Source organism: Prionailurus viverrinus, chromosome B1 (assembly GCF_022837055.1).
Source record: "Prionailurus viverrinus isolate Anna chromosome B1, UM_Priviv_1.0, whole genome shotgun sequence".
Lineage (NCBI taxonomy): Eukaryota > Metazoa > Chordata > Mammalia > Carnivora > Felidae > Prionailurus > Prionailurus viverrinus.
This window is the reverse complement of record NC_062564.1, coordinates 80,980,359-80,999,038: the sequence shown is the minus strand read 5'-3', so window position 1 is coordinate 80,999,038 and position 18,680 is coordinate 80,980,359. Positions and strand designations below refer to the sequence as shown.

Sequence of the window (18,680 nt, the reverse complement as noted above, 5' to 3'; positions counted from 1 at the left end):
TAGATGAGAACTTTGTAATCCCACTGTCTCAGAGTCCATGTCTGAAGGATCATTAAATAAGAAACACTATGGGGCATCAACTGAAAACTTCCCACAATAAGTTCTCTCAACAAAATTTAAAATTTATTTGCATTAATGACAAAATATGACTAATCTAGACAGAATATTGTCCAAGTCTATCCCACTTTATTCTGGCACAGTAAGTTTATGAAAAGATCCTTGAAGGAGAGACTGAACACAAACTTATGGAAATTACTGTCATGGAAGTGACTTCATCATTACTCTGAACAACTTTGTCGGGACCGTTGTATGACTGTGATAGAACTAGAGTCATTCTCTAGCTTCCCCAAAAGCTCCTTTGCCATTGTTATTATGGATACTCTTGTACAGCATTAAAGGGATCAGAGAAAAGCAGTTCCTGAAAATGAACCTCAAAAATTGGTTGGAGAGCCAAATACAAGCAAAACTATCTGATAAAGGGTGAATGTCATGACAGAGACACAAAGGAAGTACCAGGGAAGGCAGGAAAGGTTAATTCTGACTGGGCGGCTGCAAAGGCTTCCCTTCTGCGAAGGGAAGTGGTATTTGACTTAGGCCTTGACTGATGAGTAGGACTTCATCTGGTAGCTAGGCGGATGAAGAGGTGCGTCCTCAAGGAGCAGACTGTTCAAATGAGCTGACCACAAATGGCAGAAGAATTGATCAGGAACACAAAGTCCCCAAGCGGTCTGAGGGCCAACACCAAAGGACCCTTCTGCAAGTAACAGGCGGCCAGGAATCCCCCTGGGAATAAACCAAAGGCCAATAAGTCTGTCCAGAGGATCAGAAGAGCTGACTCAAGAGGAAATAGGATGGCAGCTTTCCACTACAGGTTAGGATAGTATTTTTCAAACTGTAGTTCACAAAATCAATTTAGTGAATACTGACTGGCATTTTCTTTCCGAAATAGAAGAGGAGAAAAGAAAAGGAAGGGAAGGAAAGGAGAAAGGTGGAAGGAAGTGGGGAGAGGGGAAATGAGAAGAGAAAGTGAATTATACATAGAGTAACTATACTTTAGAAACTTCTCAGTTTCTATCTGTGGGTTGTAATTTTTTTAAAAATTGAAAATCACTCATTTAGAGGGTCCTGCAAGTCCAATATCTTATCACTTGATTAGAATGCAGCTCAGTCCCACTCAATATATTCAGACCATTAGTTTGGACCCAAGTGTTCTTGGTCATGAATAATCTGCTTGAAAAATCTTATTGCACTAAGCAGAATGTTCTCATTAGGTACTTAGGAGACACAATCTGATATCTTCATAATGCAAGTAAAGTTTAAAAGAATAATTTTCAAAGTTTGTAGCAATGCAGGAAAGATTAAGCTTGGTTCCTTTAGTCTGATAGATGCTGAATATTCCCATATGAAAGATACATGTATAATACCATCCTGTTTCATAAAGCATATATTCTCATAAGGAAAGTTAAGCTGAGAAAGCATGAAGATCTACAATTAATGCAATACAGTTAATCATATTTCACCAACAAGCAAACAACTTAAAATAACAGATTACCTCCTGTCACTTAAATAGGTCCTTTTAGCATAAATATAGACAACAAACTGATGGCTGCCAGAAGGGAAGGTGATAGGATGGGGAAAATGGGTGAAGGGGAATGAGAGGTACAGGCTTCCAGCTATGGAATGAATAAGTCACAGGGTTGAAAAGCACAGCACAGGGAATATAGACAGTGGTATCATAATAAAGTTGTATGATGACAGATGGTAGCTACATTGGTGGTGAGCACAGCATAACATACAGACTTGTCCAGCCACTATGTTGTACACCTGAAATTAATGTAACATTGTGTGTCAACTATATTGTAATTTAAACATTTATAAATAAGTCAGATATATACATCCTTTTCTTTTTCTTCCCCAAAGTATTTTCATCTAAAACAACTCTGTCACCTGATACTAATATTACAGTGTGTGCTAACTGGAATTTAAATAAAAACTTGGAGAAAAAAATAAATAGATATAGATAGATATGTATAAATAGATACAGATTTATTGTAGATAAATACATAGACCAATCAGCCCTATTTATACACAATCAATTAAAAAGCTAAAAAAGAGAATACCCAAGATCACAGAGCTGGTTAAGGACAAGAAGAAGCTAAGTCTTCTCACATCCAACTTATTGATATTTTTGAAACTCCATGGTTTAACAAATTATTGGGAGCAAGTATCCTATTTCCAGTAGCAACAACTTCGTAAGTATATACAAATACATGAGTAACCGGAATGTAGTCAATGCACAGTAAGCCACAGAACCTGAAAAATGTACACACCCACAATCTGGAAATAAAGGTAAAAATAATCAAATTTTCTATAATAAGACAAATACAAATATTAACCAAATTAGATTAGCTAACAAAGAACTTGTGCGTTGTTTAAACTAGTGTTTCCTCAAGATCACTAATAAACCCAGGGTATTTCCCGAGAAAGTTTGATAATTAAAATGTAATTAATTCAAATAAACCAAATTGCTGAAAAATGTTTTATGTTGGTCCTAATATATGCAGACATTCTGATACTGAAAAAGAATTAGATAACAGATTTTCAATGTTTATGTAGAACTGTTCAAGGGAGACATGGTACCTGATTGTTCTTGTGGTTGGTTGGTATGTTGACTTGGAACAGAACCAGCGTGGTTTTCCAGACTTTAGAGAAATATCCTGCAAATCTGTTCAACCCCCTTTATCTTGTTCTAAATTCCCAAAGCAGGGCAGCTGGATGGCTCAGTCGGTTAAGCAACTGACTCTTGGTTTCGACCCAGGTCATGATCTCATGGTTTGTGAGTTCGAGCCCCACATCAGGCTCCACTCTGACAGCATGAAGCCACCTTGGGATTCTCTGTCTCACTCTCTCTTTGCCCCTCCCCAACTTTTTCTCTCTGTCTCTCTCGAAATAAATAAATACACTTAAAAAAATTTTTTTAAATAAAAAATAAATTCCCAAAGCAATCTTTCTACTACTACTATGTTTCCCCATTCCTTTTCATTCCCAGAAGGGGTAATCTTAAATATCTGACTAATATTCCTGGTTATGGTAATAAACATTTATATAAAAATATTGAAGACCTATAATATAAACTAATACAAAGTAATAAACTGGGATTATACAGTTTATTAAATTTATTTACACACTCACCATCTTATAAATTTAAACACTAGTCATCTTATATTGCAATTTACTGTTTATGTTTTATATCACTTACTCAACTGAAAATTCTATGAAGGCACTATATATATAACAAGCTATAGCAAGCACTCAACATATATATTTTTAATGAATGAGTGAAGTGAATGAATAAGTAAACTCAGGCGTTCAAATTCTTGAGAAAGCAATGATAACTAGGTGACCCCATCAGTGACAAAATCATCATCATCTACAATGATGATGCCGATGCTTGCTTGATATGCTCCTGAACAATTTATGAGTACTTCTACATACGATTTCATAAGATCCTTGTACGCAATCCCATGAAATAAAGATGCAAATACTCCTCAGATGAGGAAACCAAGGCTCAGAGAGAGAGGTCCCGGGCTTACCTGGTGACCACTTAGGCCACTAGGTGAATAATGGTAACAACTGCTTTGATTCCTGGGCAAGTGCATCCTTTGCTAAAGGTCAGATGGCTTAGCAACACGGAGTGATGTTGCGCCACAGCATGTTGAGCTGGTGTTGCTTAAACACTTCTCACCAAAGATCAAGAATGGTCCTCATGTCTGAGGCAGAGACAGACTGAAAGGTGGGGTTCAAAAGACTTCAGCAATGGAGAGAAGCACCCAGTTACAGGAATCCAGCAATGCTAAATAAGGTGTTCCAAGATCAGATCCCTGGAAGACATTCCCATTAGGATGGAAAAGGAGCTAGACAAGGAGAAAAGGGATGATGAGAGACAGAGGAAGAGAAATAGGAAAGAAGAGCGTCAGGGAAGCAAAAGGAAGAGGCAAGCAGCCATGGTGTCAAAGGCTAGTTAAGTCATGGGGGACAAAAACTGAGAATTGGCCACTGAATATGGTGAACACAAATCACTGCCAACCATTAAGGAAACGCTTTTGTTTAGAGTGGGAGAATGGAAGACAATTTGAGAGGCATTAAGGGGTTAAAGGGGAGAATTCTAAGTTACACACAAACAAAATTCTGGAGAAATCTAGGCATGTTTCAAACAAGTTTTATAGCAGCTTAAAACAAACACAGTCAACTCTTTGCAGGGCTTCTAAGAATACCAACCTCACCCAGAAGATGAGACCAATGTTAAAGGGTATATACGGAAGAAGAGTAGTTAACATACAATTTCTCGCTGCTGCTGCTGCTGTTGCTATCCTATTCTTTAATCTGTCAGAGAGGAAGAATGGTCACCATTTCCCAGAGAGCACAGGAGGCTGCAGGGAAATAAGTGCCCATAAGCCAGCTTGCAAGAGGGCTCAACACGGAAAGCCTTTTTCAGATATGACACTTCTCCAGGAGGCCATTAAACTTCCACTGCAAGCAAAAGCAGTAGCGGACCCCATTTAACAGAAGAGAAAGGCAAGGCACAGAAAAGCTGAGTGATTGCTGAAGCTGAGACAGTGACTGACAGGTCAGATTTCCTTCTCACTTCAAGTTGGCTCTCTGCTGATCAGATCTACTCTAAATGCCTTTATAAATGTTTCAATGAATCTTATCTTCATGCATTGGATTAGCAAGATCAACTCCCCACTGATAATGCAAAATAACCCTGAAATGTTTCATGCCTGACTGATAAGCCAGAAATTGAACTTTCTGTCTCCATTTGGACTGTGATGATCTTGATCTTTCACCTCTAGCAAAAATCTTCTCATAGCTATAATTTTAAAGTTAGTAATGAGTGCTTCATTTGCTTTCCAAGCAGACAGAAAACCTTTTTTAAATACACTCAGACTGCCATGACCTTCGTCTATGACTTAAAGAGTTCACCACACGTAATAATTTTCTTTGCTCAGGAGACATTCTTAAGTTTTCTTTGAAGAGATTTGGGCAATAGCCCCATTGATGAAATTAAACACACACACACACACACACACACACACACACACACACACACCTTTTAACTTAATTACCTCTCTACTATACCTGAAATCAAAACTTTTCTTTAAAATGTGTTTGGAATGCTACATGACTACCAAGGAGTTCTAAAATCCCTCAACCTACTAATTAAAATATAATAAAAATGCCAACTAAATATGTTTACATTAAAAGGAGCATACCACCTTAACCCTAAACTAGGCAAGGAACAGCCTACTGCCTAGAAGAAGCAAACACAGTCCAGATTCCTAAACTGAAGTTCTGGCTGTCCTACACAGGTGCGTGGGGCTCAGTTCACTTGGGGTGCATTTTAGGCTTTTTCTACACTAAAAAAGGAAAACAATAATCTGATCAAGTGAGCCAATACAAAGCCATTTTACTCTGTTTCACCTATTTTTGTGAGGTTTATAACATGAAATAGAGGTTTTGAATAGTGTGATATCACACTAAATGTAGGCTTTTGAAAGCAGGCCTCATTCTCCTTTTTACTCCCAGTGTCTACATAAAGTGAGTGTGGTAGCTAAAGGGTATGTCTATCCATTGGATGGGTGCCCCGTAATGTGGGTCGAGATCCGGTAGAAGCCAGTGGCACCAGAGGTGGAAGAATCCACCTGAGGCAGGACAAAGGAGATAGTCTATTGACTACACCACAAGGGAGTGGCAAGCAGGACAGCAGAGGAGAGGCTGTCTGCAAAGAGGCAGTGGGAGGGGGCTGCTTTTATGGAGGGAAGGTGAGGAGGTATGGCGACACGAAATTTTCACTTTTTTGGTAACTGTGCCTAGTTGTTGGTAGCCCATTGGTCAACTAGGGCCTATGGATATTTCAGGGTGGGTTGCCTGATGGGCCTGTCTGTATTCAGCCAGGTGGTCACCATGGCCCTTTGTGCATTCCATTGCTTAAGCCTGTTTGCCTAAAAGCGGCCTCCGTAGTAGGGGCTTAACTTCTGGTTGAGTACTATACTCTATTTCTTTTTTTTTTTTTAATGTTTATTTATTTTTGAGAGACACCGAGTAGAGGCAGGGCAGGGGCAGAGAGAGAGGGAGACACAGAACCTGAAGCAAGATGCAGGTTCCAAGCTGTCAGCACAGAGCCCGAGGTGGGGCTCGAACTCACAAACTGCGAGATCATGACCTGAGCCAAACTCAGACACTTAACTGACTGAGCCAACCAGGCGCCCCTAATTCATAATTTTTAAAAGAAGAATCCTGAGGCCCATCTACCACACATTCTAGTTCAACAGATCCTAAGGTGGAGACAAGGATATTTTTTTTCTCCTAATCATCCACCCATAATGTTGGTATGGGTGATCTATGGAATTCACTTTAAGAAACAAAATAAATAAATAAATAAACCAACATAAATAACATGCATGTAATCAGCACACTGCTTTTAGTGGTGAAGATTCCTTATTTTCATAATTCAAATTACCAGGCTTAGCCTTAAACACAGATAAGATAGAGTTTAGCATAAAATACACTCAGATCTGACAGGAAACTCCTTCCTACCCTGCCCTGATTTTTATTTACTATGATTCTTAATGCTCTCCCTTTCTTTTTATTTTTTCTTTCAGGTATTTGAAGGCAGAAACCCTTAACTATATTTCTCTCCTACTTGGTTTAATGTTCAAACTCACAAAACTTCACAAAGTTATATACAGCTTTGCAACTTTACTCAGAAATTAAGACCTAATATTTGCTTCACATTTTGAGGCATGGGCGATTAGCTGAATCATCCCTTTTTTCAGCTTGCAATCATTCCTTTTCTCAGGAAAACAGTGTAACTATTCCCAAATTCTACCTTTCTAGCTTTTTTCATTAAACAGCAGCATAAGTGATAGGGAATTGAAATACCTCTGTAACAACAGCATGAAAACTACATAACTCTATCTCTTCAAACTTGGAAAAACAATGTGCCAGTTTCTTTTTTTTTTTTTAATTTTTTTTCAACGTTTATTTATTTTTTGGGACAGAGAGAGACAGAGCATGAATGGGGGAGGGGCAGAGAGAGAGGGAGACACAGAATCGGAAACAGGCTCCAGGCTCTGAGCCATCAGCCCAGAGCCCGACGCGGGGCTCGAACTCACGGACCGCGAGATCGTGACCTGGCTGAAGTCGGACGCTTAACCGACTGCGCCACCCAGGCGCCCCAATGTGCCAGTTTCTTAAAGAAGAAACTTCTTTCATAATCCCTTCCATAGTTACTATGAGGCAGAATCTCCTTGAATTTAAATACAATGATTTCTTTAGCCAGTCCCATAAGGTTTTAAACATTTATAAAGCTTTGGGGGGAAAAAATTGTATTTTTTACCATAGAACTTTACATTTGGAACAGAAATTTATTTATTTATTTATTTTAAAGTTTATTTATTTATTTTGAGAAAGAGAGAGTGTGGGGAGGGTCAGAGAGAGAGGGAGAAAGAAGAGAATCTCAAGCAGACTCTGCACTGTCAGCACAGAGCCTGAGGCGGGACTGGATCTCACAGACCCTGAGATCATGACCTGAACCAAAAAAGGAAAGCAAGAGTTGGAGACTTAACAGAGGATCCACCCAGGCACCCCTGGAACAGAAATTTAAACCAAACAAATGTATACAGTGTTAAACAAAGAATAAATGTTTATCTCCCATGTTAGAACAAAATAGAAAACATGTTGATCTATCACTTTCTTACACTTGGCAATGAAATTAGGGTCCATCAGGTCTTATTACTCTTTCTAGTACTTAAAAAAGGAAATGAAAGTGCATGTGCATGCACACACACACACACACACACACACACAAAACCACATAACCACATAACCACCAATCAGACCATTTCAACAGCACACCTTATAATCTTGCAGTTTTGAAAAGTTGCATTTAAAACTGTTATATGAATAAAATGAATGAATAAATAATGAATGAATAAATGAGTGATCACAAAAAAGAATTTAGCTATGTTTCTAATATTTAAATGAAAGTAGTTTAAAATTTAAAAGCCACAAAATAAGACTGTGAGTCAGCTATGCCCTTAAATAGTCTCATTTTAATACCTAAAGGATATGCTAGCATTTCAGCATATAAGCATTGTTGTGCACATATGCTGACTTCCTTCTGCTGCTAAAACTTATTATAAACTCCAGTTGGCTCACTGAAACAACAATCTAACTTATAAAAACAGATACTTTTTTTTAACTTTAACAAGAAGTAACAAGACTATTTCTTGCCAAAGTGCAAGCTGTGAGTTTAAGGAATGTGCTAACTTTCAATTCATGACAAAACCTTTTGGTAATCAACAGTTTTATGGAAAAAGCATTTAAAATGAAAGGTGTATAATAAGTAGCAGAAAAAACTTCCTCCTAAGTTATATAACAACTTCACAAAATAAAAATAAAATCATTCCAAATGACACTACTATATCTGCATTCATCCCCAAAATCATTAAATACAAATATGCTACACAATCTCACATTTCCTTTAATACACCAGAACATATGCTACACGTGTATATTTATATTAAAGATGAATATATAAATATATGAGAGCATAAACTAAATGTAAACAAGTTTAACAACACAAAATCTGGAAGGAAAAAAGTTTTCTTATATGTTATAAACACTGTAGAGAATAGTCAGTTTTAAAGGACAGTGCAACATGGAAATGTGCCCAGCAATTTTCCTACCACATTGAAATCCACAAGGGTGTATAAAGCTGCTGCGTACAAGGCAGAACAGAGAATCATAGAGAAGTAGAATCAAAACCTTTACCTGATGGAACCTGATAGTGGATTCTGCTTTTGGACCTGTTCTTTTTCTATTTTTTTTTTTATTTTTTTTAATGTTTATTTTTGAGAGAGAAAGAGAGACACAGCGTGAGAGGGGGAGGGGCAGAGACAGAAGGAGGCACAGAATCTGAAGCAGGTTCCAGACTCTGAGCTGTCAGCATAGAGCCTGATGTGGGGCTCGAACTCTCAAACAGTGAGATCATGACCTGAGCCGAAGTCGGACACTTACCCAGACTGAGCCACCCTGGCGCCCCTGGACCTTTTCATTTACATGGACCAATAAATTCACTTTCCACCCTTAGATTAGATTTTTCCCAATACATTATACAAAAGATTAATCTTCCTGTACATTTCCTTCAGCTAAATCTTATATTCAGTTACCTTTTAACATTACTTTAGAAAAACATTAAACTTAAAATCATCTAATACCTTTCCTCGCAGATCACTTTCTTCCACAATCTGATGTAAACATTGAAAAAGTCCACTCATTTCATATCAGAAGATACGATCCAACTGGACTTTGCAAGCTCAATTTTCAATACCTATGAAAACTTGTAACTTACTCCCAGGACTACAAAAATGCTTGATAATGATAAAGGTGTACAATATAATCATTTACGTACTAGACCAATGACATTAGAAAACAAAGGAGATATCTATAAATTCAACATTATTAACATGCAACATTAATGTAAATCATTTAAATATCTACTGGGGAATGAACATGTATATACAATCTCTAATGCTATATGTTAATGTCAACAAAATGAGTGGACTTTGAACTTCTGCCAACAGTCATCTGAGAACAAAAGGGTTTTTTAGTTTAAAAGCTCTTAAGGGGGGCGCCTGGGTGGCTCGGTCGGTTAAGCGTCCGACTTCGGCTCAGGTCATGATCTCACGGTCCGTGGGTTCGAGCCCCGCGTCGGGCTCTGTGCCGACAGCTCAGAGCCTGGAGCCTGTTTCAGATTCTGTGTCTCCCTCTCTCTGTGACCCTCTCCCATTCATGCTCTGTCTCTCTCTGTCTCAAAAATAAACGTTAAAAAAAATTTAAAAAAATAAATAAATAAAATCTCTTAAGGGAATCACATCAGAAAGAAAGACATAAATGACGACTTTGAGCCAGTTAACACTAGGTCCTGAAAAGACCCTCCTCTCAAATTCTTTCAAAGCAATAGAAAGAGAATCACAGCAAGCACTAATCTAAGACTCCTGTAACTCCTCTAGCTCAGTAATGATGTGGAAACTAAAAAGAACTTCCCAGCATAATGAAACGCTGGTTAAATCCAACTCTCTGTCAATTCCATTCCTGGACCAAGAAACTAAATGCAGATAAGAGAAACACGTAACGATGAAGTCTGGCTTCATTTTAAATGCATGACCATGGGTCTCAGATCCTTAGTGCTTCCAGCAATGCTACCATACTCTCCTGTTAATTCACTCTCTTCACCTAGATGGCATTTGCACACTTTCTCCTCTTATCTCAAACATTAATACCACCTACTCCATCATCAGTCTCAGCTGCTGAGAAAAAAAAAAAAAACAAATGAAAACCAGAAGAGAACGGAGAAAATCAGAAGAGCCCTAAGGAATGAGAAGTCATCAGGACTCCCAAGTGCACCCTTTCTACCCATCTTCATGGATCTCTAACCACACACTCTTATTATGAATAAATGATCCAAGTTCCACTGAAGCTCATGCAACCTGATACCATTCTCTTCCATTTGATCCAATAAATTACTCCAGCACTCCCTTAAATCAACAGCTTCCTCTCAACTATATAATCCCCACCATGATAGAAACACACTGTCACTTCTGTATTTAAAAAAATCTTGACCTCATATCCCTCTTTAAATAGAGCTTCATTTCCCTCTTCCCTTTTATAGCAAAGGACCTCAAAAGTGTTGTGTATACTTCTGTCTTCTTTCTTCCTATTTTTTCTTGAGCCCATTCCAAACAAGCTTTTGCCCTTACACTCCAACAAAACCACTCTGATTGAATAACCTCCACGTAGCTTAATTCAATGGACAATTCTCAGAATTCATTGTACACAAACTTATATCAGCAGATTTTGACAGAGCTGATCATACCTTACTCCTTCAAACATTTTTTTCACCTGGCTTCCAGGATACTCCCTATTTTTCCTTCTGTCTAATCTGTTGCCTTTCTCTGTTCCCTCTGCTGGTAACTCCTCATTCTAACCACTTAATGTTGAAGGGTCCCAGTGCTCAGTACTTGAACTTCATCTCTTTTCTAACTATGCTCTCTCTGCATATAATCTCATCCATCTTTGTTTTAAATATCATTTAATAAAGAAACAATAGAAAAGATCAATGAAACCAGGAGTCAGTTCTTTGAAAAGATTAACAAAACTGATAAATCTCTAGCAAGACTCATTGAAAAAAGAGAGAGAGATGACCCAAATAAGCAAAATTACTAGTGAAAGAGGAGAAATAACAACCAACACCACAGAAATACAAACAATTGTAACAGAATATTATGAAAACCTATATGCCAACAAACTGGACAACTTAGAAGAAACGGATAAATTCACAGAAACATATAACCTACCGAAACTAAAGGAGGAAGAAATAGAAAAGTTGAACAGACCAATTACTACCAATAAAATTGAATCAGTGATCAAAAAAATCTCAAAAAACAAAAGTCCAGGACCAGACAGCTTCACAGGAAAATTCTACCAAACATTTAAAGAGAGTTAATACCTATTCTTCTCAAACTATTTCAAAAAATACAAGAGGAAGGAATACTTCCAAATCCATTCTGAGGCCAGTATCACCCTGATACCAAAACCAGATAAAGACACCACCAAAAAAAAGAACCATAGGCCAATACCTTCATGAATATAGATGCAAAAATCTTCAACAAAATATTAGCAAACTGAGTCCAACAGTATATTTTAAAAAATCATATACCACTATCAAGTGGGATTTATTTCCAGGACAGAATGGTGGTTGTCAGAAATGCAGAAAAAGCATCTGACATCCACTCATGATAAAAACCCTCAGCAACCCCATCCTTTCAGCTCCTCAGTCAAAAGTCTTAGAGTCATTCATGACCCCCTCTCTCTCTCATATCCCACATTCAATTCATCAGCATATCCTGTGCCTCCAAAATACATCCAGAATCCAACCACCTTTACTGCCTTCATTACCATCCTGCTCTTCAAAAGACACTGGTAAGAAAATGAAGACAAGCTACAGACTGGTAGAAAATATTTACAAAGCATATATCTATGAAGGACTTGTATCCAGAATATATAAAGCTCACAAAGCAAGCTTTTCATAAGAAAACAAACCACCTCCGTTTAAAACAAAGGAAAAAAGGCAAAAGATTTTACACTTCACCAAAGAAGACATGTAAAGACATGTATAGCAAGTAAACACATGAAAAATATTAATGCTCAACATTATTAGTAGCTGGGAAATGTAAATTAAATTAAAACCACAATGAGATACCACTAGATACATATTAGAATGACTAAAATTATAAAGACTGACAATGCCAAGTGCTGACGAGATGTGGAGCACTGGAACTCTCAGACACCGCTGGCTGAGATGTAAAATGGTAAAACCACTTGGGAAGATAGTTTGGCAATTTCTGAAAAAGTTCAACATACACCTGCGGTCCAAGAAGAGTGCTTGTACATTGACAGAAATGGTCCACCTCAGAAGCTATTTATAGATGATTTATAACTATATGTTGGTAATTCTTGCCTTGGTTGAAAGATGCTAAAACATACACCGCCAGATGATCCCAACATTCCATTCGTAAGTATTCCCAAGAGAAATGAAAGTGCACATTCACTTAAAGTTTTGTACACACTGTTCATAGCCCCAAAGTGGGAAATGCCCAACGTCCACACACAGGTAAATGGATAAACAAACTATAGTATATCCATAAAAAAATAATAATACTCAGCAATAAAAGGACTGAACTATTGATACATAGAGTATAGATGGCTCTCAAAATAATCACGCTGAATAAAGGAAACCAGAAAAGAAAAAGGTGTACACACTGTATAACTCCAGTGTATAAAAGTCTAGAAGACGCAAACTAATCTACAGGGACAGAAAACGGATCAGTGGTTGCCTAAGGAAGAGGAGCACTAAGAAGGGCAGGAGGGAGGGATTACCAAGGGACACAGGAGAGTTTTGAGGGTGATGGATACATTCATTATCTTGATTGTGGTCATGGTATCACAGGCGTACACAGACATCAAAACATTAAGTTGTTTAGATGTATGCAGTTTATTGTAATATCCACAATAGCTCAATAAACCTATTTTTAAAAAGAATATAGCAGGCACTTAATACACTTAATAAATATTTTCAGAATAAATAAAGCAGATGAAAATAAAAACAAATGCTAAGAAAGCGAAATCTTAAGAATGAATTGAAGTAGAAATATATTTATTTTTTGAAGTAGGAATCCCTTATATTCTCCCTCATTCAATAGTATTCTTTGCTAAATGAGAAATTGGAAGTGGAAAAGGAGGAATAAGCTACCACCAAGTCCTTCAGTATGAAGTTGTGGTACCTTTCAGCCAAGAGGAGCCACCTCTGTGTAGCCCCTGAAATGGATGACTGCTGTCTCAAAACGCAAGCACTCCACCCCATTCCCCCAGCATTTGCATAATCTCTTTGAACTCACCTTAGAAACCCTGCCTCATTTCTCCTTTTTACATTGCCTTCACTTGCCATTAAATGTATATGAACCCAGGGCCCCTGGGTGGCTCAGTCGGTTAAGCATCCGACTTGGGCTCAGGTCATGATCTCACGGTTTGTGAGTTTGAGCCCCATGTCGGGCTCTGTGCTGACAGCTCAGAGCCTGGAGCCTGCTTCGGATTCTGTGTCTCCCCTTCTCTCTGCCCCTCCCACACTCATGCTCTGTCTCTGTCTCTCAATAATAAATAAACATTAAAAATAAATTTTTAAAAAATGTATATGGACCCTTTTTCCACAAACGTACTTTGCTACAATTTTTTAAAATGTTTATTTATTTTTGAGAGAGAAAGAGCACAATCAGGGGAAGAGCAGAAAGAGAGGGAGACACCGAATCCAAAGCAGGCTCCAGGCTCTGAACTATCAGCACAGAGCCTGATGGGGGGCTTGAACTCACAAACTGTGAGACCATGATGTGAGCCAAAGTCAGACGCGTAACCGACTGAGCCACCCAGGCACCCCAGCTACAAACTTTTTAAGAACTAAGGAATGGCCATAGAGCTGTTGTTGGCTCATTAGTCTTAGATGAAAAGTACCTTTCCTTGGATTGCTTCTTTTGTCTCCCAATTTCTCACCGAGGTAGAAAACTCACTATCTCTATTTCATTCATCTCCCTTGCTCTTCTCTTTGAAATCCTCACTTTCACTCATCATCATTAATTTTAGCACCATCCTAATTTATGAATCTACCTACACTTCTCTCATAAGCTGCTATAGTTATGCATTCTCTGTGATATGACTTCTTCATTATAAAATTTAAAAATAAAATAAAATATAAAACAAAAGCACGGCATTTAGCCCTATGACTCACCTCATTTCCACCAACTGCCTTGGTTAAAATCACTGCAGAAGACACAGGGGGAGGCATGCAGCCTACTGTCTGCAAGCTGGAAAATCAAAGAAAATGCAATTATCAGTAGGTTTTTTTTTTTCAATTATAAACAGCAATGCTCAAACTTTCAGCTCATAAAAAAACATATTCGCGATCATGTGCTTCTTGAATTCAAACAGTAGCAAATTCTAGTACCTATTCTAAATTTAGTTTTTACTAAATTATGAGTCTACTCCCCAGATCATGACAAGAAATCTATTCTCTTAGTTTAGAGTAGAAAACACATTGTAAAACTAGGAGTAGTAAATCTAAATACTAAAGATATAAAACATTACTTACCATCTAAAGGATGGATATACATCCCAGATGGATAGAATATACATTCTAGACATGGTGAGCAGCAGCTCACTAAAAGTAGAAAGTTCATACAGGGAGGGAATAGAGGACACGGAACGCCTGATTTAAACATATTTTAAGTCCAGATTACAGATATTTCTACTCCCTTTGGTAAGAATTTATCATCTAAGCTTCATGCAATGAATTTATATTACCTCTGAAATAAGAAAAAAAGAAAAAGTTTTAATTTATTTTGACTGAAAACACAAGAACACACATTTTTCATAGAATTTCCAGCTCAATTCATATCTTTTAAGGTCTATTTTCCCAAGTGATGCTTAAGTGGTCTTTCCTATTATCGATTCCCAGTCTCTGAGCCTTCCTTATGACCATCACTATTATCATCACTGATACTTACCAAGCATTTACCATTTGTAGTAGATACTACTCTAGACACTTTTCTCATTGATTCCTTGCAAGTATTTAACATAAATTCTCTTACTGGGGGCCTAAACTCATTCTCTCTTTACTCACCTAGATTCAGACTTATGCCCCTTCTACTAGTAAAAGTGGTAACCTTAAAAAGTAACAGGTGATCTCTTACTCACCAAATACAGTATCCTCTTCCCCATATTCATTCTCATTCCCTTCTTGCTTTTCAAAATATTCTATTCTTTTGGTTGCCATAGTACTTCATCCTTCTAATTTATCTCCTTTCTTTTAAACCAGCCCCTTCTGACTTTTTGCTGACTCTCTTGCATTCTTTTCAATCTTATTTTCAAATCTGAATCTATATGAATATATACAATTTTACATTTCTAGCCCTAACCACCATTCCCCAAATTGTAGCTGCCTGTGACTGCCACCTCTAACTGAACATGTCTAATAGTTTCTAAAACGTCAATTTCATCTCTGAATTTACTTATTTCTGTCAATGGGATAGTTTGTTGTTGTTGTTGTTGTTGTTGTTGTTGTTGTTTTTCCTAATGATCCAATGTGAAACTTTGGAGTTACATGTGGCTCCACCTGCTTCTCATAAATCAATATATTACCACAACCAACTTTCCATTCTTTTCCACGACTATTGCCATCATCCCCCTTCAGATGGTTTTTTTCCCCAACTTTGGATTTTTGCAAATGCCTACTGAATGTTCTACCCCCACTCTTTCCCTTTGACATAGCAAGGTAAAGAAGACGTGCTCAAAATATTTATTGCAATGACTGAAACATGGCCCTGAGGTAAGAGTCTGCAGCTCCCTCAAGTTAGCAACATACCGTGTACTCTCAAACTAGGGTGGGGAACGCAGAAAAAGTGAGCTAGGAAAAGCTTTCTGTAAGGGAGTTAGGCTAAGTGTAAACTCCTTTAAGCTCAATATCATGAGGTGATAATTGTATCTTAGCTTCCTGAGACTGCAAGCCCAACTCTAATAACAGCCAGTATGATGCTATTAGATTAATCTTTCTTACTGACCATGTTTTAGTACATTATTCTCTTGTTTAGTGCATTTCAGAACTTCCCATCATCTACAGATGCAGCCCAAACTCCTCTGCCCAGTAATTCAGACCTTCTGTAACGTGGCTGTAAGGAAATTTTTTATTCTTGTCTCCCACTATGTTTTATTTTTGAATTCTCTAGTTTAGGAATTCACAACCTTTGCTGAACCTCTTACCTTTTAACCTATTACATTACTTATCTAACAAATCATATGCTGCCCCACTGTGGTTGATTACTATTTTATATCTCTCACATACCCGACTACCCTGGACATTCCCTGAATACAAGGAAAATGAGTTAATATCTTCCTATTCCTTGAGTGCCCTTTTCACGGGAAACACTCAGTAACTATTGGTTCTTAATATGCATCATAAAAAAAATTTTAAGATATGCATCATACTTTGCTGCTCTAAAATGATGTCATGATACTTATGTGGCACTTTATGCTTTTCACTGAAAATTTTATGTTCATTCTCTCAAACTCAATCTGGCCAAGACAGCGGTCTTGATTTCCCCTTCTTATGCTACTCTTTTTCTCCTCAGCTAAGTAAATGATGCCACCAATTACCCAGTGGCTCACACCCAAAACCCAGAAGTCAACCTTGATTCCTCCCTGTCCTTCTCTCTCTACATCCTACCCACCCAGAGGTTCTGAGAGCTCTAATTTACAATATACTCTCCAATGTCCGTTTCTCTCTACTGCACTGCTACCTTACCAGACTAGCCTCCAAACTGGTCTCCTACCTTTCTCTCAGCCCCTCTACTATCTATTCTCTATGCAGCAGCCAGAGCACTACTTTGAAAATATAAATCAGACCACGACACACCCTCATTTAAATCCCACCGGGAGCTTCCTGCTGCATGCAGAAAAATACTTCAATGCTTTCACCAAGGACCTATAAGTCTCTGTGGGACCTGACTCCTGCTTACCTTACCAACTCCAAGTCCTATTATTCTTCCTCTGTATCTCCAGGATCTGGCCATCCTCGTCATTTTCCTGACCCTAGAACATACCAGGCTTGTTCCTGCCTTAGAGCCTTTGCACACTCTACTTCCTTTGCCTAAAATATTCTGCCCCGAGAACTCTGCCATCTAAATTCATCACTGGCCTACCTACCCAACCACTTTTAACTGTATCACACTGTGTTTTACTTCCCATCACTGATCTCTATCTTGGTCATCTACTTACTTGTTTATTGTTAATCAACCTAGGTCTTCCCAATGTGCAAAACTAACTTGCACTTTCCCATTTTTGTTCACTATTCTTTCTCCAACACCTATTATAACACCTGGTACATAGTGGGAACTAAACAAGTGACTTGAATAAATGAATACGTGATCTCAATTGAGATCCTCAACATTATTATCAAGCAGACAGTAAAAGTATGACTATCCTCACTATTTATAGGCAGGGAAATTGAGGTTCAAGACTATTACATGACTTCTTCAGTTGGGGACGGGGTCAGAAAGCAACCTCCAGACTCCAAGTTCAGTATTTTAACTATTATACCATGCTACTAAATTGTAGTTAGTTTTAAACCACTTCAAATAATTTTTTAAATTCATTAAATCCTTTGAATAAACATGATGGCATTTTTATGGAAGAAAAGTGTCTAATAAAAATCTTGTTAATTCAATTGTCATAGCAAACATAAACAGAACAAGTAAAAAGGTAAATGTTTGCTCCTTATATATTTTTTTCTTTCCTGTACTTCTAAAATACTTATATTCAGCCACTATCTGCCTACATTTGGCAAGATATAGAATATACAAGTTAAAGTGCCCAACTGATGACCTACATTAAACACATGCACCCATATCTTACATCTTCTAGTCCCTTCCATCTTTCTCCCAACACAGCTCTTTAAAACTTCCAGAACAGTATCCATCCCAGAACCTTAAGATTAAACATTTTAAGATTGTGTTATAATTAAGAGTACACTTACTTTGATGATCACTGGGTAATATATAGAATTGTCAAATCACTGGATGTGTAGGTGGCTCAGTCGTTAAGTGTTCAACTCTTAATTTTGGCTTAGATCATGATTTCGCGGTTCATGAGTTCGAGCCCCACAATGGGCTCCACGCTGACAATGTGGAGCCTGCTTGATATCCTCTCTTTCCCTCTCTCTGCCCCTGCCTCTCTCTCTCTCTCTCTCTCTCAAAATAAATAAATAAACTTTAATTGTCAAATCACTATACTGTATACCTGAAACTAGTATCACACTGTAGGTTAAATATACTGAAACTACAATTTTTTAATGTTTATTTATTTTTGAGAGAGAGACAGAATGCGAGCAGAGGAGGTGCAGAGAGAGAGGGAGACACAGAATCTGAAGCAGGCTCCAGGCTCTGAACTGTCAGCATAGAGCCCAAGGTGGGGCTCGAACCCACAAACAGAGAAATCATGACCTAAGCCAAAGTCAG

The 18,680-nt window shown here is 37.9% G+C and overlaps 1 protein-coding gene across 11 annotated transcripts in view; it reads right to left on the bottom strand.

The window, feature by feature from the left end:
• Positions 1-18,680, bottom strand: part of SLC10A7 (solute carrier family 10 member 7) — a 254,880-nt gene that overhangs the window by 220,284 nt on the left and 15,916 nt on the right. For 9 of the 11 annotated variants that reach the window (XM_047855992.1, XM_047855993.1, XM_047855994.1 and 6 more), the window contains exon 4: positions 14,402-14,477. In XM_047855992.1, coding sequence (XP_047711948.1) covers positions 14,402-14,477 — 76 coding nt within the window. Of the gene's footprint in view, positions 1-472; positions 784-14,401; positions 14,478-18,680 lie in introns of those variants that run through there. The other 2 variants (XM_047855999.1, XM_047856003.1) reach the window with 2 other exon arrangements.